Source organism: Arctopsyche grandis, chromosome 9 (genome assembly GCF_051622035.1).
Source record: "Arctopsyche grandis isolate Sample6627 chromosome 9, ASM5162203v2, whole genome shotgun sequence".
NCBI classification, from domain to species: Eukaryota; Metazoa; Arthropoda; class Insecta; order Trichoptera; family Hydropsychidae; genus Arctopsyche; species Arctopsyche grandis.
The window spans coordinates 26,874,702-26,901,638 of NC_135363.1; the positions used below are offsets into that span (position 1 = coordinate 26,874,702).

General features: G+C 36.6%; 5 protein-coding genes across 6 annotated transcripts in view; 4 read left to right on the forward strand and 1 right to left on the reverse strand.

Annotated features, from left to right (window-relative positions):
- The first annotated feature begins 4,982 nt into the window (after positions 1–4,982).
- mRpS26 (mitochondrial ribosomal protein S26) lies at positions 4,983–5,981 on the forward strand. The gene is made up of 2 exons (XM_077437628.1): positions 4,983–5,513; positions 5,595–5,981. Exons 1-2 carry the CDS (start codon positions 5,037–5,039, stop codon positions 5,760–5,762), a joined length of 645 nt encoding a protein of 214 aa, XP_077293754.1. The 5' UTR covers positions 4,983–5,036; the 3' UTR covers positions 5,763–5,981.
- On the reverse strand, positions 5,868–8,295 carry Polr3D (RNA polymerase III subunit C53). Of its 2 annotated transcripts, XM_077437626.1 has the most exons (8): positions 8,017–8,295; positions 7,822–7,946; positions 7,625–7,740; positions 7,432–7,552; positions 7,168–7,266; positions 6,546–6,658; positions 6,385–6,468; positions 5,868–6,311 (listed from the first exon to the last, which is right to left on the reverse strand). In XM_077437626.1, the coding sequence occupies exons 1-8, from the start codon at positions 8,223–8,225 to the stop codon at positions 6,039–6,041; spliced, it is 1,140 nt and encodes a 379-aa protein (XP_077293752.1). In that variant the 5' UTR covers positions 8,226–8,295; the 3' UTR covers positions 5,868–6,038. The 2 variants fall into 2 exon arrangements, with proteins under 2 accessions (XP_077293752.1, XP_077293753.1); XM_077437627.1 differs by lacking the exon at positions 7,168–7,266 and having other exon boundaries at positions 5,958–6,311.
- A 2,123-nt stretch (positions 8,296–10,418) lies between these two features.
- On the forward strand, positions 10,419–11,749 carry LOC143916666 (uncharacterized). Its single transcript, XM_077437865.1, has 5 exons — positions 10,419–10,535; positions 10,629–10,712; positions 10,793–11,080; positions 11,153–11,302; positions 11,372–11,749. Exons 2-5 carry the CDS (start codon positions 10,634–10,636, stop codon positions 11,443–11,445), a joined length of 591 nt encoding a protein of 196 aa, XP_077293991.1. The 5' UTR covers positions 10,419–10,535; positions 10,629–10,633; the 3' UTR covers positions 11,446–11,749.
- Positions 11,750–13,705: 1,956 nt separating this feature from the next.
- On the forward strand, positions 13,706–18,247 carry l(3)73Ah (polycomb group ring finger 3-like lethal (3) 73Ah). Its single transcript, XM_077437965.1, has 5 exons — positions 13,706–14,097; positions 16,037–16,189; positions 16,268–16,434; positions 16,519–16,662; positions 16,753–18,247. Exons 1-5 carry the CDS (start codon positions 13,986–13,988, stop codon positions 16,876–16,878), a joined length of 702 nt encoding a protein of 233 aa, XP_077294091.1. The 5' UTR covers positions 13,706–13,985; the 3' UTR covers positions 16,879–18,247.
- Positions 18,248–19,835: 1,588 nt separating this feature from the next.
- The window catches only part of LOC143916659 (uncharacterized), a 34,001-nt gene continuing 26,899 nt past the window's right edge, over positions 19,836–26,937 (forward strand). Inside the window, exon 1 of the mRNA XM_077437856.1 lies at positions 19,836–20,130. The gene's annotated coding sequence lies outside the window, so the exon portion shown is untranslated. The remainder of the gene's footprint in view (positions 20,131–26,937) is intronic.

Consider the following 26,937-nt stretch of genomic DNA (forward strand, 5'->3'; position numbering starts at 1 on the left):
TAAATTACTCGACGTAATGTGCGCGTTTCAACCCTTTCAATGCAACCGATCGTTAAATAAATCTAGGATACGACAGACATTTCTCAACCAACCTGTCTATTCTAAATACTATTTTAAGGCTAATTGACAAGCTGTTCTATTCTGTTGTGGTTGTTTTTTTTTTTTTTTTGTTCGTTGTTGTGACCGTTCGACGTGATGCGACTGTAGTACAACCTAAATTGTGCCGAATTGCGAAACATTTTGAAACAACTGCACATCTTGAAGCGGTCGAATCGAGTGCAAAAAACTACATGTAAATTTGTACAATCGTTTGCGAAATTTGCACTGGATATGCAGGGACGTGCTGGGCCGCCGGGAAGCTGGGAAATATCCAGTGAATCACCAGCAATACAGGTCAAGGTCTATTTTATCTATTTTACCGTTGAAATATGAAGTTTTGATCCTTTTCAACGGGAAATTTCCAACATTCTGTTGGCCTAGATATTTTTTTATATTCATTTTTGTAAATAGCAGAAATTCTATACTATATTTATTAGTCCCAATTAATATAAATGTTAGTAAAAATATTCAATATTCAATTGTTAATCTATGTATATATAATTGAATGTCTATTTGTCTGTCTGTCTCGTATAGGCTCCTAAACCACTCAACTGATTACGGTGGAACTTTCAAGATTTGTTGTATGCATGTCCGGGAAGATTACTGTGAAAAAAAAAACGGGAAAAAACCTCATAATAATAATATTCGTAATTATGATTTTACCGGCGCGAAAGTATGAAGCACCATTGTGTAGTCAAGGAAATGTGTTTATTGGTAACCACGTTAACAGGTTGGTTTATGACGACACGTCGTTGAAGAGACGTTACTCCACGGCGTTGAACTCCAACCATCACTTGAAACGGGAACGGGAACAGGAACGGGAACGGAAACGGGATTTGCATGCCTTATTCTGGCATTGCAACGCATGCCGGGTTTGGCTAGTATACCATAAAATAAAGAACACAATCAATTTAAAACATCATTGTAACCTGCCAAGAAAATGCAATTAGGCATTAGAATAGAAACAGGGATTTTGATGGAATGATCACACGACACTGCGAGTACATATATAAGAGAAAAGTGGAACAAAATAAACATTAACCTTTTCCTAAAACAATTTTTTAAAAATGGAAACTTTCCCTACATAAGACCACAGCAGTTGGCGTGACTATGTCCATAACAAAAGTGTTACTATCTATGAAAATCTAATAACTGAAATGCTATCGTGATTTTTGCAAGATTCGACTGTAGACCGACGCAATTGCAAAACGGCACATGTCCAGAATATCGTTTCAAAATCTCTTCAAAAAAGGCACCCGTTCCAAGCCAATTTTCTTTGCATTATGTATTATATATTATTATTAAATATATATTACGTTCAATATCGCAGGTGTGTTTTTTATTAGACAGGTATGTCAAATTAGACGACACAAAGCAAAAGGTAACAGCGTTCGTTAGTTACGGTCTTGAGCAAGGACAATGCACTGAGTGCCTTCGAAACCTGAATTCCTCTGGTTCGTAATAGTGATGATAAGAGACGCTCTGAATATACCTGCGTATATCATTATTAGCAAATACTCTTTGTTATGAGAGTAGATTCCACGCTTCAAAAGGTTACAGTAATTTTATGTGACATTGTGACATTTTTTTTTTTCATCTCTAAGAAGGTTTATTTTGGTGCATAATATTAAGCTCTTCTACGTTATTGATAATAATAATAATAACTAGCCAATCGAGCTTTAACCTCCACCAAATTAGCTTCCGAAACATAACGTTTACATAGTTTGTTTATGTTTGTGTAACATAAATTACTACATACATATTTTACCATAGCCTAAAATAAATAATAGAAATTGGTACGTAGTCAATATTGACTCGAAAATCGGATCAAGTTTTTGGTAAAAGGGGCATTTCCCAATGAATTTTTATTTAAAGGAATTTAAATTTTGATTTCTTAACAATGTGTGTTGAAAAAATAAACTTTCAGATTCCACCTTATGGCATGTCTTGACGTTGGGCTAATCCATTACAAAAACTTAATAAGTTATAACTAGAGGTAGGATATAGGTGCTATCCATTGTTCGGCAAACCTTTAACAATGCATTTACAACCTTTGAACAATACACGGCCCCCTCAGGCTCCGGTGACTAGTTATAACTACTGTGAGCGTAGCAATAAGTGGCTAACTACTGTGGGCTTTAAATATTTTGAATTCGGTAGTTGTCCAACCCCCAAATTTTTTTTAAAGTGAAAATATTATATTAAACAATACCATTCCTGACAGCAGTGTCGCTTCCTGGTGATTTTAATCAGTTTCCAAAAAATATTATAGAATAAATACATTTAAAAAATATTTTTTAAAAACGTAATTAAAACGAACATATATAATATTGACAGCAAATATGTTTTCCAAAAAATTACAACAATGAAAAAAAATAAAAACAAAGAAGAAAAACGTTGAATAATGATGTATATGGGATATATGTATGTATGTATGTCCATATGTGATACTTAGAAAAGACTGCCCAAATCTCGAGTAATATTTGGGCAGTTTTCGACGAATTTTCGTTTGATAGAAGACCGCGCGAGCGATTTTCGTAACGACGGTTATCCTGGTAGCGATTCACATTTGGGATGTAACCCGTTTACCATCAATTATATAATTCAAAAGCTTAAACGAAAAACATAAATCATAAATTTTCCTACTAGATTGTAAGAAAACAAAACGATCTTTTTTTAACGATTTTTTTATTTATGCGTTCTTCCCTAAAAATAATTTATAATACACCCATATATATGTGTACTAACTTGAAAACACTGCATGCCATAAATAATATTCCGTTTGTTACAGACATTACTAACAAACTAACGATTAGATTCTATGACATAATCACTAATAACCATACTAACACACTTGTTAAGAGTCTCGGTGATTACAACAAAATGTCTATACCCTTCAGGTATAAACACAGATTACCTAAACACAATCTTCTTTAGATCGTCGACTTTAGAGAGTCTTTAATTAATATTATTATGTATTAGATGTATTTTGAGCATTTATACGAATTTTAAATAGGTTTTGAGCTATTTTTTCTATTATGCTGTACATTAACATTAGAATAATATAATACTATGATTACTAACAAAATTGTAAAATAGAAAATGATCAGTAGATCAGTAGCTATTAAAATATATATAAGATGTACTGTGAACATAATTTAGTAATAATAAAAATAATTTAAAAATCAAAAAAAAAAAATTAGGCGTTCTAAATTATTGGTATAATATATACTTGATAGAAATTATTCCAAACAGTTAACAAATTCAAGATGACTTCTTACAAATAAATTGAAAAGCAAGACTAAGATACTATGGGATATATGTAAATAACATACTCCATAAGAGTTGTCCACTTTAATTTTTAAGTCAAAAGAAACATCTGTATGTACTGCTATCGATACAAAATATCTACATATAATGGCATATTTTTTTTAATACTCAAATCCAAATAGACAACTACGTAAGTATTTTCAATCCCAGAATAATAGTCGTATTATATTTGTATTCGGTAAAAGTTTTTTCAGTAATTCGTATTATTTAATGTCAATAAATGTTAGTAACAGGGCGTCATTTCAGCTTTTCCCAGGGGGGGGGGCAAAATTTTTGACCAGTAAAGAATGACTTTCTAGGGAGGGGGTGTATTATATTAAAAAAATAGTGTTTATGAACTTTAACTATTTATTGTAATCGTTTTATTTATATATTTTTATAAATAAAATTAATAGTAAAATAATTTTAAAAAATCTATTAAGAGATTTGGGTATAAACGCATATTTATTAAGTACAAAATAATCTCCTGAAAATCCTTCAAAGCAAGACAAACAACAAAATAAAATATATTTAGCAGTTAATATTTTTTTCTGGGAAAAATCGATGTGTTCATACCTAACAGTGTTCTAAAGAATTTCAATATTCTATTTTTGTTGATTTAGTATTTTAATTCAAATTCATAATAATACCCGTTCACATCTAGGGGGGGGGCTTCTGCCCACCCCAGTCCCCCCCCAAATGACGCCCCTGGTTAGTAAGAAGCCTTGTCCTCTTTATTTTATTTTATTTTCTACATACATATATACGTATATACCAGGAAGGCCTAACAAGTAAACCCCAATGCACCTTCAACAATGTAGCATGTTTATTACATAAGTCGCTAAATTACGAGACACTGAAAAACTCGAAATTAACAAGATATCTACATAAATTTTATTGTACATAAATCATGATCAAATAGTGGTGACAAAGTACATAGGTAGGATGGTTTTTTAGCCAATTTAATGGAGGAACCGTTTCAATAATGAAATCAGAAAAATTGGCAAACTCTAATAGGAAACAATCGACTGTAAGTCACAAATATCCAAGTCTGACCAGCAGATAATATACTCGGAATAAATTCTTTTCAATCGAGGTCATCTCACGGGATCGAACCCGGCGCCTCTCGGTGCTAGGCAAAAGTCCTACCACCGAGCCATTCTACTGGCTATATATTTGGTTCGGTGATTACTGGTCACAAAGTCACTAAAATCTCTATAACGGAACATCTGGCAGCCGAAAAGTCCATCATACTAACGATAACTATCATACTAACGAGAACTTGAGTGCCAAATATTGCATATTCGCGATTTTAATGGCAAAAATTGTCTTTGTGACCACCCCAATGTGACGAATAGTCCAATTACCGAAAAGTCCATCATACTAACGATAACTATCATACTAACGAGAACTTGAGTGCCAAATATTGCGTATTCACGATTTTAATGGCAAAAATTGTCTTTGTGACCACCTCAATGTGACTAATAATCCAATTACCACATATTTATTTAATGAAACTAAAAAGAGGTTTGTAAAAAAAAATGAGTATGCTAATAGTGCATAGTCTTACGACCAAAATATTCACCACAGACAACTGTCAAGAGAGAATTGAGGTTAAGTCCACTGCGATGTGGTGTCAACGAGCCGCTAGTTTTGCTCTGCAACCACTAAGTCCAGTGCAATTACAATTATGCCGTAGTTATCGCAAACCACTTTGGCTTCCTGTAGCTAAAACCAAACTATTCCGCATACCCAAAAGACCACAGATTCCGACAGACGAATACGAAGAGTTGAAGCGCGTCCACGCCCACTACAAAACTCAGATGCGAGCCGTCAGACGATATTTTTGGACGGAATATCTCGCCGAGAAAAATTCACTAACCAACATCCACTCGGAGAAATATTTGCAAGAAGAAGAACTCGAGTTGCAAAAACGCTTCGCCGCCAACGATGATTGGAACAAACAAATAGCCGTCGATAGGGAAGCCTATATAGAAGAGTCGAGGAAAAATACGGCTGATAGAATTCTAAATACCATTATGAAAACTGAACAGATTAACGAAAAACGATCGAGACACGTCGAAGAACAAGTCCAAAAGCAAATTGTAACCCCATCACTTTCTTATATGTAATATATCTTGTCACAGGCGTGTATTTATTTTATTTCGCTGTTTACATTTTTGCAGGAACTCAGCAGCACTTTCATAACACTGGAAAATTTGGACGAAGCCATAGACAAATGTTTGAAGGACGCCGTTGATTATAATTTCGCTATAGATTTACAAGGTAATTACTACAACGGCAGGAGAACCAATGCAGAAAATATAACACGCACAGCCGAAGCAGAGAATTAATAATTATTAGTACATCCGTAGTTTTATTTTATAACAATATATATACATATGTAAAAAAAAAATTGCATATTTCACAATAAATTATAAATAGAAAAAATTGGTATATATATTCATAAATATGTATTTATTATATAATATATACACATATGTATATGTTCTTACACATACATAAATGTTACATAATATATGTATGTAAACTATAAATAACATTTTCAATAGAAAAATCACAAATTGATATTAAATTTAATTTTAAAAAATCCTATTGTATGCATTTGACTATGAATGGTCGTCGTCGATATTGAACATTTTCTCCCAGTCGGGTATGGCAGTCAGTTTTGTTTGAACGTCTCCTAAATTGATCATAGTTCCCGTTCGATCCTCCGAATTCGTTGAAATCGACATTACGTCCTGTCTAAATTGACTTTGTGTACCTAATGCTAAATCGTAATACGTATTCCCAATCAGAAGCTTCACCTTTCCAGATTTGTAAATAACGATTTTACCAATTTGGCCCTCTTCTAAATGGCTAAAGTTGCACACATTCAGTGCCTGAAACGGAAACAAAATCACAATTCAAATTTTACTTTACGTACTTCATTGCAGCAATCGTTAAATTACTTACTTCTGATTTTTCATCGACTTTTTCAGTCTTATCTTTACCTTCAGGAACTGTGTCTGGACCTCTTCCAGGTAAACTATCCGGGAACTGAAAATTATAATATACATAAGATAAGATTACATCCCATCAATGATTATGTTTCAACTTAAAAAAAAAACACTCACTTGCAACATGAAAAGGGACATTTTAGGATTTTGAAAATAGTCAATGACAGCCTTAGACTCTTCAGGCTCCGTTTTGATTTTATGTTTAAAAATTTCCGGAAGTGGATCTATCACTGTGAAATGCATACATATTCACACATGTAGATAAATGTTTGATATAAACTTACAACATGCAGTAAGTAGGCTTTCAAAGCTCAATTTACTAAAAATCATATAAAATTTAGTGCATTTGTTGAGACAAATTTTCATCTGAACATAAACATAAATTCATTGATACGTTTTATGCGGATAAGAACTATGTATAATACAAGACAATATAACGGGTGATCAGCTCAAACGATCCTATAAAACTCAAATCGACGCCATCTGCAACTGAAATGATCTTCGTCTTCATTCTCAACAAATAAAATGCTTTAAACATTATCCTAACTGATCACCCTTTATATTCGGCAAAAGCGAAACTGTATTATGATACATAGCGGCGAAAGATACATGTGGGAGTATACGATTCTCCGCATATTATTGCATTCTTAACAAACTGAAAGTAAATCAATTACTTCAGATACGTAAAACGAGAATGCAGGATTAATTTAATACATTAAAACGAATCCTGTTATCTTACTCAAAACACTGTCAACTGACTCGGTCTTATCTACGGGCTCCTGCTTTATAGATGGTACAGACTTAATAGCACTATTATCCTTCTTGGGCAAGTATAAACCTAGAAATCAATACGACAGTTAAAAAGGTGAAATAATATGTGAATCAAGCCTGATTTTTTACATGTGGAAATTTTTTCCCCTATTATTTGTCGACAGTATCTTCATCTTGAATATTACAAACACAATCACTATAAATATTGATAAGCAAATTTTAACAAACTAACCTTCACAACTCATGGGTAATCTAATTGGTAAATATTGCGTATCCATAAATTCATCGCCACTAGCGTCGTCACTATCGCTCATAAATCCTTTGATGTCCAAACCTTCAAATTCTTTTTCAATCTAACAACAAAACAGTCTTATTAAAAATATTCAAACATAAAATTGAGCGAATGAATAGTAATATGAAATAACCTTTTTTTCGCTCTTCGCCTTGTATACTGGTTTCGCTAGAGTGGATGGTCCGTCTTTGGAGTTTCCACCAGAATAATTTTCTCTCAAATGATACCTTTTCGGAGCAGCCGCTATACCTAAAGATAAAACAATGAAGGCACCGTATCACGCTCTGTAATATGTTTCCAACAATTGATGTTTGAAAAAGGGATGCAAACCTTCGGAAAAGACACCGCTAGATTTAAGAACGCCTGGTCCTTTGTTTTGATTTCCTTTAGGGCGATCGTGCTTATCGTTCTTTTCATTTTTGCGCCGTTGTTTACTCGTATCAACGATGAGCAAACTAGAACAAAAAATTCTTATGTTGTCAAATTTTTATCAGAAGACATCAATCGACCGATTCAAACACTCACTGTTTATTTTTATTTCTCACGGCGTTCAAATTGGGGGTAAAAACTTTCTTCGGTTGTTGTTTATTTGAGGTTAGGTTGTTTAACATTAAATCTCTGGGCTGTTTGAAAGATGATAGTCTGCCGGTGTTGACGACTCCCGGCTCTGTTTTGATCACCACGCCATCAGGAATGTCACCAACACTTGTCATTTTACTGTCTGAATTGCTCATCTCGAGCACAGAAGCCCACTCGAACGACAGCCACAACCACCTGTCACATAAACGTCAAACGTGCGTGTATGCATTCCCTTTTCGAATATGTTCATAAGCTTAATTGCAACGACCATATCATGGGTTGTTTTAATAAAAGTATCATCAGCGTTTAATTTAGTTACATTAGAAAGTAAGAGTACTCCAGTTGGTTGCAGCTCCCGTAACTGAGGAAGCGGTGCAGTGAATGAAAAGAGATGTGGCAAATTTCAATGGCACCTCGAGAATGGGAGATTTAAAATGGTTCGGTGATTACTGGTCACAAAGTCACTAAAATCTCTATAACGGAACATCTGGCAGCCGAAAAGTCCATCATACTAACGATAACTATCATAGTAACGAGAACTTGAGTGCCAAATATTGTGTATTCGCGATTTTCATGGCAAAAATTGTCTTTGTGACCACCCCAATGTGACGAATAGTCCAATTACCATTTAAAATATGCTACAAATCTTGTGTAGGAATCTCTTCATCGTCATCGTCATCGAAACATTCGAGAAACGTCCACCCCAACAACCCATGCAGAACGAAAGAACACCTGCATCCATTAAACTAAATCGAGCGGAACGGTGCCAAACGTTCTAGCAAGTTCCACCCTAATCGACAAAAACACATTTCTCGCACACGCATAAACACCAGCTGCAACGAGTCACGTGATGCCCAAAAACAATATAAAAGGAGGTCCACCCCAAACAACTTCAGTCGACCCACAGCAGCAAGCGTCGACACACAGCAGCAGACCAGTCGACCCACAGCAACAAGCGCCGACACACAGCAGCGGACCAGCCGAACGAGCCAGCAACACACTGCCGCATCCAGAGACCTGCTGAACATAGCCGAATGCCGAGCCAGCAACACACTGCCATATCCAGAGACCTTCTGAACATAGCCGAATGCCGAGCCAGTAACACACTGCCATATCCAGAGACATCTGAACATAGCCGGATCCAAAGCAACGACACATTGCAGATCCAGCGGCCGCACGACACCAAGTCAACAGCCAATAGCCGATTTAAGAAAACTTCCCCAAATATTCTAATACACTTGTACAATATTTAGGCAAACAATAAAACAACTTTATTCAAACAAACAGCAGTATTAACTACTAAAACACAGACGAACTCGTCTATAATACATGGCGGACTGGTGGTGAAGAACACCTTCACAACTAGATCAGTTCCCATACATGCAAAAAGAATATGAAATAGGGAACAATGGCGGGTCTAGATCAAACTCTTCGGAGCATGAAGGCCAATCTCCGCCAGAATAGACTAGATAGAATAGAATTACTAAATTAATTTGAAAGTTTCACTCTTTTTTTGCACAGTAGAGTGAATTGGATTTATATGGCTGAGCGTGTCATGAAATTTTGCAGCAAAATTCAAAAGTCAGTAAGCATTCGGTTGACGGATATTCGCTAAATTTATTATGTTACTTGATATTAAGCTGAAACTCATATGTAGATATGAAATTTCAGTTCAATTTGCTTTCGGAGAAAACCTCAAAAAAACTCGATTCTCTAACGAAAAAGTACTACTTCCAGTTGAGATAAAAATATTTAAAAAATACTTGTGTATGAAATTTGTTATACTTAGTACATTTTTGTATGTTATACTTAAAATTTTCATTATATTATGCGGTTTAGGTGATAATTGAATCTAATAATTTGTAATAAAAAAAAGTAGATCTATAAGGGAAGGTACCACTTCCGGTCAACATGAAAATTTGAGCTATTTTAAATAGTTCGGTGATTACCAGTCAAATGTGAACCGGTCACAGGACAACCGGTCGCTCTAGATCGGTCACACGTGATCACCCGTCACACTAAAACTAGTCACACCCTAAAATCGGTCAACTAGTTTTCTCGTGACCGATTTTAGGGTGTGACCAGTTTTAGTGTAACGGGTGATCACGTGTGACCGATCTAGAGCGACCGGTTGTCCTGTGACTGGTTCACATATGACTAGTAGTCTGTTTACCATTTTAAATGACCTGGTTTTAAATTTGATAAAAAATGATCACCTTAACTAACAAGGAATGTCAATATTGACTAATTCAGTCAGTTTATCACGATGGCTTTATTACATCGCTATTTATCATTGCAATTTTACCTAATTTAAAAAGATGGCAAGCACTGGCGAACAGGCCACATACAAACTACCTACGCTTTGACGGTTGATCATCTGTTCGATTGTTGTGGAATATTTACTATCGTACCGATTGCTTTCGTCAATTTCGCACCAATTCTCTACAGAAGTCCACATTTTCAATGTAAATGCGTGTGTATAATTAATTCTAACAGTTCTAATACAACTGACAAAAAAATTATCTACGCTGTAACGTTTTTTTTTATCAATAATATAGCAAACATGGCTGATACGGTATTCAACATTTTTGGCTCTCTCTCTGTACAAAAACAATTGGCCCCCAAAACACTCGGTGAAAATGGTAAACTGTTTCAGATGTACTTCTCAATTATTTTCCTATTCAATTTTCATAATTTACTATGTGTTCCTACTTACAAACAGTGAATGTTCTGAAAAAGCTCGGTGCAACTACCAAAGGAGTGACACCTTCTAAAATAAACAGAAATATAGCGACACCGAAATTTAACGATCCCAAAAGGAAAACGTTCTTCCAAAACGAAGGTGCATCCATTCAATCTTTCCGTCAGACCGGTGACGTTAAAAAAACTTCACAACCAATGTTTAAAAAAACCCTCCAAGTCTACGAAGATGAAATTGTTACTCCAAAACCCGAAGATGATTTTGATGAAATGTTAAAAATCGAATACAATCGCAAGCCAATAGTTGATGGTACCATATCCTCCGACTCCAATACGAAACTAAGAATACATAAAATTGATGATAAAATTTAATTGTTTTCAGATGATGCATGTGACGATGAAATGGCATTCACCAAAGAACAGGTAGATCAGCTTATTTTTGGTTTACCAAATAATAACCATCCATTTACTCCGATGTTCGATGAACCAAAAATGCTGATGCCTCAAATGCAAGGCTGTGATGATTTTAACGGTACATATGTTTACCTTGTGATCTGAATGTATTTGATTTTGCATTTTACTGTAATTGTTGTGTTTTCAGATCTTCTGCCTGATGACGAAACAGAACTTAATGACTGTCAATTTATTGTTGATGATATTTTAATTCCTATGTAAATCTAAAGATTAATATGTATGTTCAGTACCTAATCAGTATTTTGATTTATTATGTTTTAATTTTTGAGTGCACTAACTTTTAATTGTATATTGTTTGTAATATTTCAATCTCCATTAGCTATTTTGTGAACCTTGTAATTTATGTCATATTTATAAGTATGTGTTGAGATTATCTCATTGTAATAAAATACTTTACATTAACTTATTCCTGATTTTTTACAATTAGAAATATAAGCATGAATTTATGCATGTAAAAAGTAATGTGAAGTTAAGAAATACTGAAGATTACAAATCTATCACTAATTCACATACTATTTACTGCCCTTAAATTGCTTGTTTTATTTCAACTTGCCTAAAAAATCAGGAATAAGTTACATGTTAAAAGTCTTTTATTACACTGAGATAATCTCAACACATATTAATTAATATGACATATAAATTACATGAGTTCACAAAACTAGCTAATGTGGAGGCTCTGAATTATTAATGTTTTCATGTATCCTATTCAAGATGATAAGTGAACAAAAACATCATTGGAAGCACAAAATATTCGTATGACAACACCAAATTTCAATATTTAGAATGTAAAATACAGTAATATTATAAGTTGTAATGAAAAAAAAATCCATGAAATTCGGTGGCCACTTATACCAAGAAATAAAATTCAATCGCCCCCCCCTAAATTTCATTGCCGTTTGAAAATTATATATTGATTTAATATTTTTTTGTCGAAGGCGTACAATATGGTTGTTTTTTTTTTTGACACCTATAGCTGGACAGTCAATACGCCAAACAGTTGTTATTTGTCAGGAGCAACCTGATTCCCAGATTCTAGGAAATATGAGCGACAAGCACAGTACTCAATAGTATTAAAAAAGTGAATCGATACATTGTTTTAAATATTGTGGCGGCTCTACGACACGGTCAAGTTTCAGTCATCATCCTGCGGGCTAGGACCAACTCGGCCATGTTGGTCTGTTGCTACTTTACTTCCTTCCCGCCCATCACAGTCATGCCTTAAGAGGGCTGTATAGCCGAAACTTTAATTTTGTTGCCGTTCCTTTTTTCGATATACATATATATTGAGTGAATGTGACAGTTTCGCTTCGACCAGATAATACGTATTTTAAATCGACAAAATCGAGGTTTCGTATTCTCCAATTTTCTCCTCCAAAACTGGACCAATTTTTAAAAAAAAATTCATCGTCGGTGTGAGAAAGATATTTTCTATGCAACTGTGCGCGTATTTTTTTTAAATCGACCGTTAAATAAGCACGCTGGACTCTTTTCGTGGGTGTAAAAAATAGGCGATTTTATAGATGTTTGGCGGCTCCTAGCTCCTATAAAAAATAACTAATCAAAAAAATAAAAGCACAGATGGTGGATATCCATAGCATATTAAAAAATAATTTCTCTAGTGCCATAATTGAGGAAGAGAGAAGTGTAATACGTTTGTATGGAAAATGCGCTGGTGTCCAGCCCTCTTAACAATTCCGTCGTTTCACTCCATACGCCCAATAATATTAATTTTTATTTTTATATTTTCATTTTATGTTCATTGGATTTTAATTGCACCATGAATAAATATTAATGGCATTTTTTTATCGCCGTCCCGTTCGATCCTTTGGGCGTCTCGAGAGGATTTTCCCGAACAACGAGACGGTAATTGGATTATTAGTCACATCACAATAGCCCAAAAGACAATTTTTTCCATGAAAATCGCAAATACGGAATGCTTAGCACTCGAGTTCTCAGTATGATGGACTTTTCGGCTGCCAGATGTTCCGTTATAGAGATTTTACTGACTTTTGGGCGAACGCTTTGTGATCAATAATCACCGAACCCACCAAGACGGTAATTATACTATTCCTCACATTGCGGTGGTCACAAAGACAATTTTTGCCATGAAAATCGCGAATACACAATATCATTGTAAAGATTTTAGTAACTTTTGGGCGAGCGCTTTTTGACCAATAATCACCGAACCCAACAAGACACGTGACTTGAAAACGGTAAAAATCGAGACGTCTAACAACCCTAGCTATGCTGATTGTGAGGTGATTTAATATTTTGAAATGTACATTTTTGATAAACGCATAAGGCGGAACTGTACTAAAAACTTCTCTATCTGCAAATAAGTATGCATACAAATTTGAAACTACAATAAAATGTGTGAAATGAATTTTTATAAAAATACATCAACGACGGCAATGGCCGGTCTTGAAGGCGAGTTGAGTCGGCTGTCGTGTCTGTGTGAAATGAAATGAAGTGGTGTGGAGTGGTGTGGTGTGGTGTGGTGTTGCGGTGTCAGTGGTCTGTGGTGTGTGGGGTGCGGGCGGCGGGCGGCGCCCCTCTTTCGGATCATGCGTTTTCCATTAACTTTTGACTGAAAGTTTCCTCGGGTCGGAGCGTCCGCTCGAGTGAGCGAGTGTGCGTGTGTTCTGAGACTAGAAGACTAGGAGACTAAGAGACTAGGAGACTAGGAGACTAGGAGACCAGACAGTATAGTCACGCGATAGTACTGTCGGTCGTGATGCGCCATGACCATGGAGCGGCGCATCAAGCTGAAGACGCTCAACACACACATCACCTGCAAAATCTGCAAGGGATACTTCATAGACGCCACCACCGTCACCGAGTGCCTGCACACATGTAATACTTACTTCCTTCCATCCATTCAATTACACGAACATCCTACACCTGAATCAAGTCAACATCACATCATCATTCATCATTATCTATCTGTCAGTGTGTTCCTTTCGTGAATACTCGTATGTGAACACATGTCAAAACATAAAACAAAAGAATTTAATTAATAATTTTAAAAAATTGTTCTTTTATTTATTATTGTACATACATATCAAGCCAAATTGATCTCTATGCTATTATAAATACGGTTGAATATTGAGTGCACGTTACACTCTCGTCTCTGAAAGCACATGTATCATAGTATTTTTTCCTTTAGTCAATTGTAGTATGATTGATTTTGTATATATTTATGTATGTTTGCACATATGTAAATCAGATTTATTAATGATCCATTGTAAATTGTACTCTATGATGCTTGTTAGGTTCTTAGATGGAAGGTTTGACAGCAACGAATCAGTTTCACTATACATATAATTCATTCTAAGTAAACAATACACTCTAGCCACATAGTTAGAAGAGTTCAATTTTAAATAATAAAAAATTTCGATGAATTTTAATAAAATTTATATACATATATACAATTTAAAGGCATCACAACAATTAAAAAATAATAGAAAAATTCAAAAATGTTTTGGAATTAAAATTACAATGAAAAAAACATGAATATAAAAATACAAAGACAAAAAATATGAATATAAAAATATAATACCAATTAAAATGTATTAAAACTCAACATGGAGCATATTTCTACAGATTATTTTGTGAGATTCGTGCGACGATCGCTAACAATTATATTGTATTTACTAAAATACCTTTCAGCATCCACACTATTGACGGGACATCAAATAGATTTTAGAGCTGCACAACCAAACTCTTCATATTTAATTTTTGTTTCCATCAATAATAGCAATATATCCGGCGTGGATTCACTTTTTATATTCTCTATATTAATTGTCTAAAAAAGTGCTGATATCCTTCCAAACATTGAGCCTCTGTTAATACAATAAACAATGGCAGGTTTCTAAAAAACAAAATGGTTTCTTTAACATTAATATTAGATTTTGTACCTGCCATAGATGGATTGAATAATTTACTCAATGTTTGGAGGAATAGATTTGTCTCATTTAGTCTTCAGTGCGAGTCCAGTTTTAAGACGCTTTTTTGAGCAGCTTTCTCCAACTGTCTTCTTTTGTTCAGTTCAGTAGTAGACAAAAGCAGTTGCTTGGTTTCGACAGGAAAAACACTGTCTATGGTAAACTGCAAGCTCTGTTTTATCCCCTCAATTTCTTCACATAATAAATGGGCAAAGTGATAAACTTCTGACCCTTCCCTTCTAAAAGTGAGACCCTTCTAAATTGTCTATTAATTTTATGCAAATTTCACTTTTGTTTGTTATTTTAGCATCTATTCGCATATTTTACGAATTTAGCATCTATTAGCATCTGGTTAGGTTTGGGGGTTTTATGACTGCAAATCGATCGTTTCTCTATCAGATTTTGCCAATTTTATCTGATCATTGTTGAAACGGTTCCTGAAAATTGGTATTAGATCATTTCCTGTTGTCACAAAATCTGTGTGTATAATTTGTAAAAATTATGCACAGTAATCTGAAATCTATAGATATCTCTATAATTTTGTGTTTATTATATGTATAAATATTGTAATAATAATTGTACACAAAAATCTAAAAATAATCCATAGATGTCTCTATGATTATTATTTCTGTACTGATTAATTGTTATATGCTATGTATTCTGATTGTATATGTATTATTGTATTTCTGACCGTTATCGTACACTCGTCGCATTGGAGCGATCTGTAATGACGAGTGTATATTGATTGTAACAATAAAAATAAAATAAAATCTATTATCCCAAAATACGTATCTCTACACATAGTATTATATTTATAAGTAAAGAGTTTTGTATGTTTTCTTTTTCAGTTTGCAAAAGTTGCCTCGTAAAACACTTAGAAGATAATAATACATGTCCAACATGCAACATAGTGATCCACCAATCCCACCCGCTTCAATACATCAGCTTTGATCGTACTATGCAAGATATTGTTTACAAATTAGTACCAGACTTACAACAAAGTGAGTACTAGCCCTTTTTCATTCGTATACAATTTGCGCAATCAAACCAAATACATACTAATCGACAATCAATTTCAGATGAAATGGCCAGGGAGAGAGAATTCTATAGAATCCGGGGTATACCGTGTCCGAAGGATGCGGCACTCGGCGATACTGCCAATGGTGGACAAGGAGGCGATCGAACAGCACCCGCTAATGATGAAAATCATCCCGATTCGACTGACTATCATCGTAGAGATGAACAGGTATAATCCGAGACGTATATTAACGATAAACTGTTACGATGTTTGAAATATAATAAAAATTACAATGTTCAATTGGATTTTCAGGTCAACGTGTGTCTAGAATGCACTTCAGCTAATTTGAAAACGTTGAAGAGAAGATATATCAGATGTTCAGCACAAGCAACCATTACTCACCTGAAGAAATTCATCGCTAAAAAAGTTTTAAATGGCATAGAGAAATATAGAGACGTAAGTTACATTTATATCGACTTATATTGTAATGATCTTCAGTGCACAGTGTTTTATAATGATTCGTTCATTGTTTTTTTTTTTTTTCAGATCGATATTTTATGTAATAATGAGCTTCTAGGAAAAGATCATACTTTGAAATTCGTATATGTCACAAGATGGCGATTTAGGGATCCACCGCTGCGTCTTCAATATCGTCCACGCATAGAACTTTAACTTACATTTTACAGTTTCTATTTAATATATTATATTACCCACAACCCCCCCCCCCTCAATGTAATTATTGATATGTACATATAATGTACTTATATGAAGTAGTATATGTGTATGTATTTATTTATATTTCTCTTTAAGTTTTTACATTTTACTTTTAATTTAACTAAATCAATTACAAGTTTCTGGCCAATTGCTCGGGCTTACACATCTTAAAATGTATCATCATCGCTCATATGTTATCAGGGTTTTGTTCAAAAGAGAATCACACTTTCTTTAGGTACGAATTTTATGATGTTGAAATCTTGTTTTGAGCATTATACTGTATATTCATTATGAGAATAATTATGAGATGTTTTATTCGTATTGTTTAAGTAGCTCATTACTATTATTTTTTATTTACCTAAAAAATATTTTAAACTTTTAAATATTTTACACTTTTAAATATTTTACCACTTTTATCTTGTAATTATGAATTAATAAATTAAAATATTACGCATTTCAGTTTCGAATATAATGACGTTCTGGAATATAATGAACAAAATTATAGATTCAATTCCTATTAGTTATAAAATTACCTGTATTTAAATACATTACATTTGTGATTCAACTATACAAGTATTGCCATTAACTTGTGAGGAACAATTTTCAATTAAACATATCAAGAAAATTGAGAATGTTAATTATCAATTGAATAATAAAATATTTATTTTAGTAAAAATATTTTATTTTTAATCATTTTTATTCTTTTGTACAAATTTTTTTATAAATTAAGTGCATATACTATATATTTTTTTGCTCTATTATTATTATTATAAGAGATTTATGTTATCAAAGTATGAACGTCTAAATTTAAGATGTAATTTTAGGTTTGTGTTAATTTAATAACAATAATATTAATTCATATGCTTATGATGTATAAGTGTAATTTAGATTAGTGCAATATTTAAGTTTTTATCCAAATTTGATTCAATGTTGTAATGTTTACAACGGTTAACTAATGATGCAATCACATATTTGGCCTTAAATAACATTTTACGATCTTAAATTATTTTTATATTTTTTATTAGACAATTTTTATTTTAATTGTACATTTTTTACATGTCGATATCAATTTTAAGCATGAAATTCGTATTAGTATTTCAATTGCATCATTAATTTCGAATTATTTATATTACTAGTAAAAATATTTTATGTATGTATATCAAACTTTAGGTGGATTGGTTAATCTTTGTCATGTCAATTTATGTGGTCTGCAATTTGTTGTGTCATTTTTATGTACAATTTGTCTCCAACGGTATAAACTGCTTATTTTTCTCTGATAAAAGAAATTGTTATAATATCGTATTAAAATATATTTTTACAAACGTGTCTCGTCATCTTTTACTTGCAACAGTGTCTTTTTGAATCGGGTAGAAGAAATTGTGCCATATATTTTTGGAATGCATCAAAGTCTTCACAATAGAATAACACACGCCTACCAGACTGAAGATTCATTCTTAAATGGTTCTACTCGAGAGCCACCTTAATAGAAAAACGTTTATGCATAAGAGTCATAAGTGGGGTATTCATTCCTGTATTTATGCACAACTACGAATCTCACAATCGCGATGAACCTATTGTGTATAATGGGACTCATTTCTGTATTCTTCCGCTACATCTTTGTGTTTTTAGATTTTTTCTAACCATCTTCGTTGACATGGCTGGCTGCGGTGGTAAATTCCATATTTTCATACAAAAATATGGAATTTTAAATCATTATTTACTAACACTATCCACTGCCTGAAAAAGGACTCGCAAATACGCTTCCATTTATATCTGTCTTGAACGACTCTCGTCCATCTCACTCTACACATTATTCAAATTATGCACATCTACCCGTCTTCTGTGGCCTCTCTTTTACCTTTTTACATTCTCTTGGGTATCGTTCGAGCTCTTCTTCCAGTTACGGAATCCGTCCATTGCCATTTCGATCTCTTTACTCGCTCCAATACATTCAAGACCGGTTCAAAGGTCGATAAATCGAGATTTTTACTGAGCTTGGCGCGTTGAAATTTTTTCATAGAAATAGTATTTAATTTTATAAAAACTTCTCGATCCATCGATCGCATCGTGGTCACAGGCAGGGCCGGCCAAATTGGAGAAACGGTGGATGCAAGGCACTCGGGCCCTGAAAAAATTACCTTTCCTACCATCACACATGAACACGAGTAGCGCAGTTACAATCACTGCAACCGAAACGGAGAAGATGCCCTGACATAGAGATCCCTTGAGGAGGCTATGGCACCGCTAATACAATGCTAATATCATATATCTACAATGCTAATATCATATACTAGTGGCCTGTGTGCACATACTTGTTCACTATGCCGCGTCTCTTTTAACGATATATGATTCCAAGGGGAGAAAGAGAGATGTAAATGAATATTCAAACGCACTCAACATGCACGCAATAGACAGTTATGATTAAAGCCCGGATAACCAAGGTGTCGTTCATTGTTCAAATGCATTGTTAAAGGTATGCCGAACCTTTTTTACAAATATACGATTATTCAGATTTTTCCAAATAATGCATTGGTCAGAAAGCGCTCGGCCAAAAGTCACTAAAACCTCTATAACGGCACATCTGGCAGCCGAAAAGTCCATCATACTAACAATAACTATCATACCAACGAGAACTCGAGTGCCAAATATACCATATTCGCGATTTTCATTGCAAAAATCGTCTTGGGCGGTCGTGATGTGATTAATAATCCAATTACCAACACACATTATCCGGGCAGGGCTGTCTGGAGAAGGCCGGCCCTGCACAGTACGGGTGGGGACTCATCACATGAGTAGAGTAGAGAAGATAAATCAAGGAGGGAAATAGTTTTCATTGCAGCGCAGAAAATTCGTTTTATCGGGGTCTCGATACGAAGAGGAACAGCTTGTGTTGATGTCGGCTGCGGTTGGCAAGAGTGCGCGGTGTGCGGTGTGCGGTGTGTGCAGTCGGGTGCGCGGCGGCGGAGCGTACGGTGGTGGTGACGGTGTGACGGTGAGACGGTGAGACGGTGAGACGGTGAGACGGTGGTGACGGTGGTGTCGGTCGCAGCCGGCGTGCGCTGCGGCGAGACGCGATACGCTGGGGGGGCGACGCGTTCAGCGGCTTCTCGGCGAGGCGGACGCCGACTTCACCACTTCCGTTTCCGAGGACATCCAACTGTTCGTGCGCGTCCACTCGCACGCACCACCACTCGCCCACCCACACAACAGGTCTTTATCGCCTTCACCCCCACCCCACCCTCTTCGTGGTCGCCACCACTTCCCACCTGTCAAATTTGTTGCGTAAACGTCACTATTTGGCCATTGTTTACATCTGGCTGTAATGGCGGACGTCACGAACAACCCCACACGCGCGTCTTTGACATGTAGTGGTGCCAACTTATCTGCGTGGTCCTTGCTTTCATTTATTTTTTTTTATTCAATTAAATCTATTCTTTTGTTTTTTAATTATCTTTCATCGAAATTTGACGCACCTCCAATGTTCATCTTTCAGCATGGCCATTTGTGCTTTTGATCATAATGTGCAAAATCTATAGCCATGACAATAATGTATTGTACATAATATACATTATTATTTATTATTGTATCATTTACATTGCTGAATCACTTGTGATGCAATTTGATCGTTGAATTACATTTTATGCGAGCTTTTCGTGTATTTTACGATTTTGCATTTTTTCTAGTGTTGATTTTTTTTTCGAGTTGATGTTACAAACCGATGCATCACCGTGGCCAAAATTAATTACTTATGTGGATTGGTTTTTGTTCAGCAGAACTACATCCATTAGGGTCTGACCGCACTATGCGTCAAACGAACGATCCGAAACTTCACAACAGTGTGCGACAATATTAGGTAAACCGCACTTGAACGACAGCGATGCGACACTCTGCAGTAATGCGAGTGACAGCAATGCGACCCTAAGGGCCGGGCCGCACCGTGCAACTTTGTCGGCCGACTTGTTGCGCGACACGAAAAAATGTATGGAAATGTGTGCGACAAACAAGTTGACGAATGCGGCATGCCCCATCTACCTGCATGCATTGGTCTGGTCGCCCTCAACCATGTTGTTCGCGAGTTGAGCGGTGCGGCCCGGCCCTAACACACACCTTTACAAAACTCGAAATCCTCGGCGGTAGTGATCCAGGGTTTGCTGTGATTAGCTACAATTTTTATACTTGATTTCTATTGGATTTTTAAATAATTCTAATTGGAAATGTGGGCGAAATTTTCAGCGTGGCGGGCTTTCAACACAATGACATCAGCACCCAAAGGGTTAATTAATTTAACATATATCCGATGAAATCTAATCGACAGAAACCATAATATGCCGAATGGTCACAAATATCGTTTTTCTTAGTGTGCATTTTGCGACCATTCGGCACGACAAAGCAGTCAAGAAAATCACACCACGAAACGTATCGCAGTATTAAACAAGGCATTAAATTCGAAATTGCAAAATATTGTATAAATCGTCGTAACGTTTTAGAAACTCTTATCTTCTGTAATTCGAAATTATGTGCTATAATTGTAAGAGTGGACAGAAGTGACGCACTTTTTGGCAAAAAAGCGCTCAGCGCTCGTCCTCAATTTGAACCCATCATCATCATCAAATGATGACATAGTATAGATCAAAAAGAAAACGCGAAAAAAACCATTCGAATTTAATATCGCGAGCGCCATGAAATCTATTATTAACTTTATCATCACCTCTTTACCACCCACGCGTGCTAAATTGTATACATTATATGTATTTTCGATATCTGTTCCATAAAACACAATGAGTCTCCGGGGCTATTTTGAAACGCCCGAAACTAAACCACTGAAATTTTTCCTACAAACTTGTCGGTCTGCCTGTATTTTCCCCTCGGTCCAATTTAATTCTATTTTTGTTGAATTTTTCCCGCGAAACGTCCCAGTTGTATAAGCGTGCGTGTAATGGCGGTCGTCGTGTGCACAAGTATGCACTTCTCAAATAGACATGTAGAAGAAATGCCAGTTCTGTGCGAATTTCCGGTAAACTCTCGCGTGCTAAGAATGCGGCGGTTTGTTTACGTCTGCTACCAGCGATTCTGAACATTTTTCAGAATCTATATAGGTGCTCGAAATAGTCCTGTTGATGTTTCTGCAGGTTTTGTCTTTCGTCGACGTCCTGCAGCCCTTCAAATGACGAGTTCCTCGATGATTATGTCTCATATCGTAAACGAGCCAAACTGAACTGAAGATCATTGCTTAAACCAGCGGTTTCCAAACTTTATGCTACTACGCCTCCCTAAAAAAATTTTTTTTTTCCGCGCCTCCCTACCTTTTATTTTTTAATAGATATAATAATATAGACACGTTTTAAATAATAAACCTTTATTTAAAAAAAAATACTGAACACTACAATAGACAGAATTAAATTACTAATTAAACTACGTCTAACACATCAAAATTTAGTGCGAAGGATGTTGTTGTTTATTGGCACAAAGTTTATCAAATCTTGTGGGGCAATATGGAGAGTGCCACTCGTAACTCCTTTTCGACTATTAACCTGGCTCGATATTTGGTTTTCATTGCGGCTAGTGCCGAAAAGCCCGTTTCGAATAAATAAGACGTTACAAACGGTAGAAGCATTTGCATTGCTTTGCAATACAAAGATTCATACTCTCCACTAAGATTCATCCAAAATTTAATTATAATTTCATTTTGAAACTTTTGTTTTAGTGAGCTATCGCATGATAATTCTATCAATTTTTCTTTTTCGATGGTTGTCAGCTTGAATTCGTCTTCTTCATTGTAGTTAAATAGATTCTGTATCCACAAAAACTTTGAGAAATCAAGGTCTTTGAAATAATTGGAAAAATGCAACACTAAACCATCCAAGTGGTCATTAAAAAGATTTTTACTTGCTTCAATATTGGCTGTGGACAAGAAATCTTTGGAAAGTGAAAACATATCCAACTCATTCTTTTGTAAATTTGATTTCCATAACTTCAACTTTTTAATGAAAGCTTTTACTTTGTCTTTTTAAACAAGTGGATGTATTTGTGATCCCTGCATTGCTTTATTTAAACCGCTCAATTTTCCAAAAATTTCAACCAAATAGGCAAGTTCATGTCTCTTCATGTTGGTTTTCTTCGAGAAAGGTTGCTAATTAAAAATAAACATTCACGCATTGAATTTTTACTGTTAAGCTACGATATGAAGTTTTATTTATTTGTAGATATTATAGTATGAAAATTATTTTTTTATTAAAAAGTTTTGGCGCCTCCCCTGGCAATAGTCCGCGCCTCCCCAGTTTGGAAACCGCTGGCTTAAACCCATTAGCAATTATAATATACATATATGTATATATTTTTTATCTACATACATATATTTATCACTAGCTGTATTACCCGGCTTCGCTCAGTATTTATAATATAAACCGCTTAAACATGACTAAGCTAATAGTAAACATTTAATTTTTAAAAAAAAATTTTAAATTTAAAAAAAAAAAAAAAAAAATCAAAAATTTTTTTTTTGCCTTCTAGGGCTTCGCCCTCGGCGCCCCCCTGAGCCTTTGCCTTCTAGGGCTTCGCCCCTCCACGCCCCCATGAGCAATTGCCGTTTAGGGCTTCGCCCCCATGATCAGTTGCCTTTTAGGGCTTCGCCCCTCCGCACCCCCATGATTTAATGCCGTCTAGGGCTTCGCCCCCCTTAGTTAATGCCTATTAGGGCTTCGCCCCTCTGCGCCCCCATGATTAAATGCCGTCTAGGGCTTCGCCCCCCTTAGTTAATGCCTTTTAGGGCTTCGCCCCCGTGATCAGTTGCCTTCTAGGGCTTCGCCCCTCCACGCCCCCATGAGCAATTGCCGTTTAGGGCTTCGCCCCCATGATCAGTTGCCTTTTAGGGCTTCGCCCCTCCGCACCCCCATGATTTAATGCCGTCTAGGGCTTCGCCCCCCTTAGTTAATGCCTATTAGGGCTTCACCCCTCCGCGCCCCCATGATAAATTGCCGTCTAGGGCTTCGCCCCCGTTAGTTAATGCCTTTTACGGCTTCACCCCTCCGCGCCCCCATGATTAAATGCCGTCTAGGGCTTCGCCCCCCTTAGTTAATGCCTTTTAGGGCTTCGCCCCTCCACGCCCCCATGATTGAATGCCGTCTAGGGCTTCGCCCCCGTGATCAGTTGCCTTTTGGGGCTTCGCCCCTCCGCGGCCCCATGATAAATGCCGTCTAGGGCTTCGCCTCCATGATTAAATGCCGTCTAGGGCTTCGCCCCCATGATCAGTTACCGTTTAGGGCTTCGCCTCATAAGGCTGCGCCTCATTTTTTTCGCCTCGCCTCATAAGGCATGAGGCTGCGCCCCCCTGTACCCCCTTCGGGGCCCCATGGGGCTACGCCCCATGAGGCTGCGCCCCATTGCGCCCCCTTCGGGGCCCCATGCGGCTAAGCTCCATAAGGTGGCGCCCCATAAGGCAGCGCCCCATAAGACTGCGCCCCATAAGGCTACGCCCCATGAGGCTGCACCCCCTTTGGGGCCCTATGAGGCTGCGCCCCCCTGCGACCCCTTCGGGGCCCCATGGGGCTACGCCCCATGAGGCTACGTCCCTAAGGCTGCGCCCCATAAGACAGCGCCCCATAAGGCTGCGCCCCATAAGGCGGCGCCCCATAAGGCGGCGCCCCATAAGGCGGCGCCCCATAAGACAGCGCCCCATAAGGCTACGCCCCATGAGGCTGCGCCCCCTTGCGCCCCCTTCGGGGCCCCATGTGGCTAAGCTCCATAAGGCGGCGCCCCATAAGGCTGCGCCCCTAAGGCTGCGCCCCATAAGACTGCGCCCCATAAGACTGCGCCCCATAAGGTTGCGCCCCATAAGGCTGCGGCCGATAAGGCTGTGCCCCATAAAGCTGCGCCCCCTTTTGAGCCCCATGGGGCTGCGCCCTCCGGGCCCCCTTCGGGGCCCCACGGGGCTGCGCCCCTTGTGGCGCCCCTGGCGGGGCCCCATGAGACTACTCGCCTTGCGCCCCCGCGGGGGTGAATCCATTGAAACGAAAAAAAAAATCGGCGCCCATGGATCGAAAAAAAAAAAATCGAATCACGTGTTCGATGACGTCACCGATCTACGGACGATGACGACGACGACGACGACGACCAAGGATATTTACATACAAAGTCTCTTTCCAAATTATAGATTAGATTACAAGTTTTGCACCAAGGCGACGCCTATGGTAAAATTTTGTACATATGTATATTTATAACATTATTATTATAAATTGGAAATTATATTCAAATAATGGTAATAAATGGCGATAATTTGTTTGGAACCGTTTCAACAATGAAATCAGACAAATAAGCAGACTCTAATAGGAAACGATTGACCTGGAGTCATATACATATATCCGAGGTCTAGCCAGCAACACCGGGCCAGGGATTGAACCCATGATCCCTCATTTGATAGTATTATACGCTAACCACCGAGATATGTTGCTGGTTGAGTTTTTTAACGAATCGTAAAAGAGTAATAAGATTGCAATTTTATATATAAAAATGGACGCGATGTTTGTATGTATGTATGTGCGAGTGCATCGACAAGTATGGCGATTTCAAAAAAACAAATTTTAAAATACCAGAAGTATGCATAAGGATGTGTTGTGACGATCGATCGTGTCGAGGAGATGTGGGGGGGGGGGGGGTGGAGTATCTGACATGTGCTCCTTATATTGGGCGCCTGACTTGGAACGGGTGACGTCAGCGTCAGATGCGCGGGAGTGTACACACATCCACGAAGACACATTCATCATTTCGACGCGGGTGAATGGGGAGCGTTTATATGAGCATTAATACGCGCGCGCGCCTATAAATTACCTTACACTATATTTATATGTAAATATATAACTTTATTTTGATTCGTGTATCAATTCCTTTGCGAAGCCACGCGTTGAAATCAACAGGCACAACTCTAGTGTCTTTATATTGAATAAAAACGTGATCAGTAGAGGTAGGACCGGAAGCGTGCCGCTCATTGTTAATTGTTCGCTGTGTTTTGTTCAATTTTATGAAGAATTTTTTTTGCACTCTAGCTTTGTTTCTAGACCCAAAACGCCCTGATTCCTGGAAAAAGCACGCTTCCGGTCCGCCCTTTAGCGATCAGTGATCAATACTAGGTACAAATTTTGTCACGATCACAATACATAGAGTAGAAATCAATTTCCACCACGTTAACATATCTGTCATTTGAAATGGAATTTATATATACATGTACTGTATGTAATATACACTAAATATACAGGTAGTTCATAAGCACGGGTGACGACATACAGAGAGTTTGTACACAAGTATTGTATGACTGGCTCTTTGGCTAGAAAGCTTTAGACTGTTATTTAAGTAATGCAATGATTGGATTCAAATTACATTTTATTTTAGAAATTTATTCTTGCATGTACTAATATAGTACAAAATAAATATTTTAAAAATATGTATATCCAATGTCAATACATATCGCTTTATACATATGTTCTCAGAAGATAATTTCATATGCGTTTTTAAATAAAAACCTAGCTTTTTGACTCGGAATAAGCGTCCTCAAATGTGGCAGAAGACCTGTCAGTGCCATCAAATCGTAATATGTATTTTCCAAGACGTTACTCAGTGGAGTTTTTACTTTTTCTTCTTGTGATTGGTGTTCTATATCTGGAATAGATACAAGATTCTCCATTACATCTAAAGCACCCAAGTATATCTTAAAATAAATGCGTGTTTATTACCGATATTTCTTGTTTTCCTTTTTAGGCGACGGATCCTCAATATCAACCTCGGTAGAACCTTCCATCAAATGTATTTCCACTGAACTGATGCAACTTTTATCTGTTTCATTCTCGCTGTGGTGTTTTACTAAACTAGAAAATTCTTCTTTGATCATTATATTATCATTGGAAGGGAATAGCTCTTCCGATTCCTCATCCGATCTAAGAAATTCATCGTGATTCAAATGATTCTCGCAGCTTTCTTTAGCAGCGTACATACTGATCTTTTAAAAAAAGAGGATCGAATTGATATACC

Coding starts and splice junctions, on each gene's coding strand:
- mRpS26 (XM_077437628.1), top strand. CDS start 5,037: ATGTGGTGTCAACGAGCCGCTAGTTTTGCTCTGCAACCACTAAGTCCA. Junction 5,514..5,594: donor AACAAGTCCAAAAGCAAATT/GTAACCCCATCA, acceptor ACATTTTTGCAG/GAACTCAGCAGCACTTTCAT.
- Polr3D (XM_077437626.1), bottom strand. CDS start 8,225: ATGAGCAATTCAGACAGTAAAATGACAAGTGTTGGTGACATTCCTGAT. Junction 7,267..7,431: donor ATTACCCATGAGTTGTGAAG/GTTAGTTTGTTA, acceptor ATTGATTTCTAG/GTTTATACTTGCCCAAGAAG. Junction 6,469..6,545: donor TGTCCCTTTTCATGTTGCAA/GTGAGTGTTTTT, acceptor TATAATTTTCAG/TTCCCGGATAGTTTACCTGG.
- LOC143916666 (XM_077437865.1), top strand. CDS start 10,634: ATGGCTGATACGGTATTCAACATTTTTGGCTCTCTCTCTGTACAAAAA. Junction 10,713..10,792: donor CAAAACACTCGGTGAAAATG/GTAAACTGTTTC, acceptor ACTTACAAACAG/TGAATGTTCTGAAAAAGCTC. Junction 11,303..11,371: donor AGGCTGTGATGATTTTAACG/GTACATATGTTT, acceptor TTGTGTTTTCAG/ATCTTCTGCCTGATGACGAA.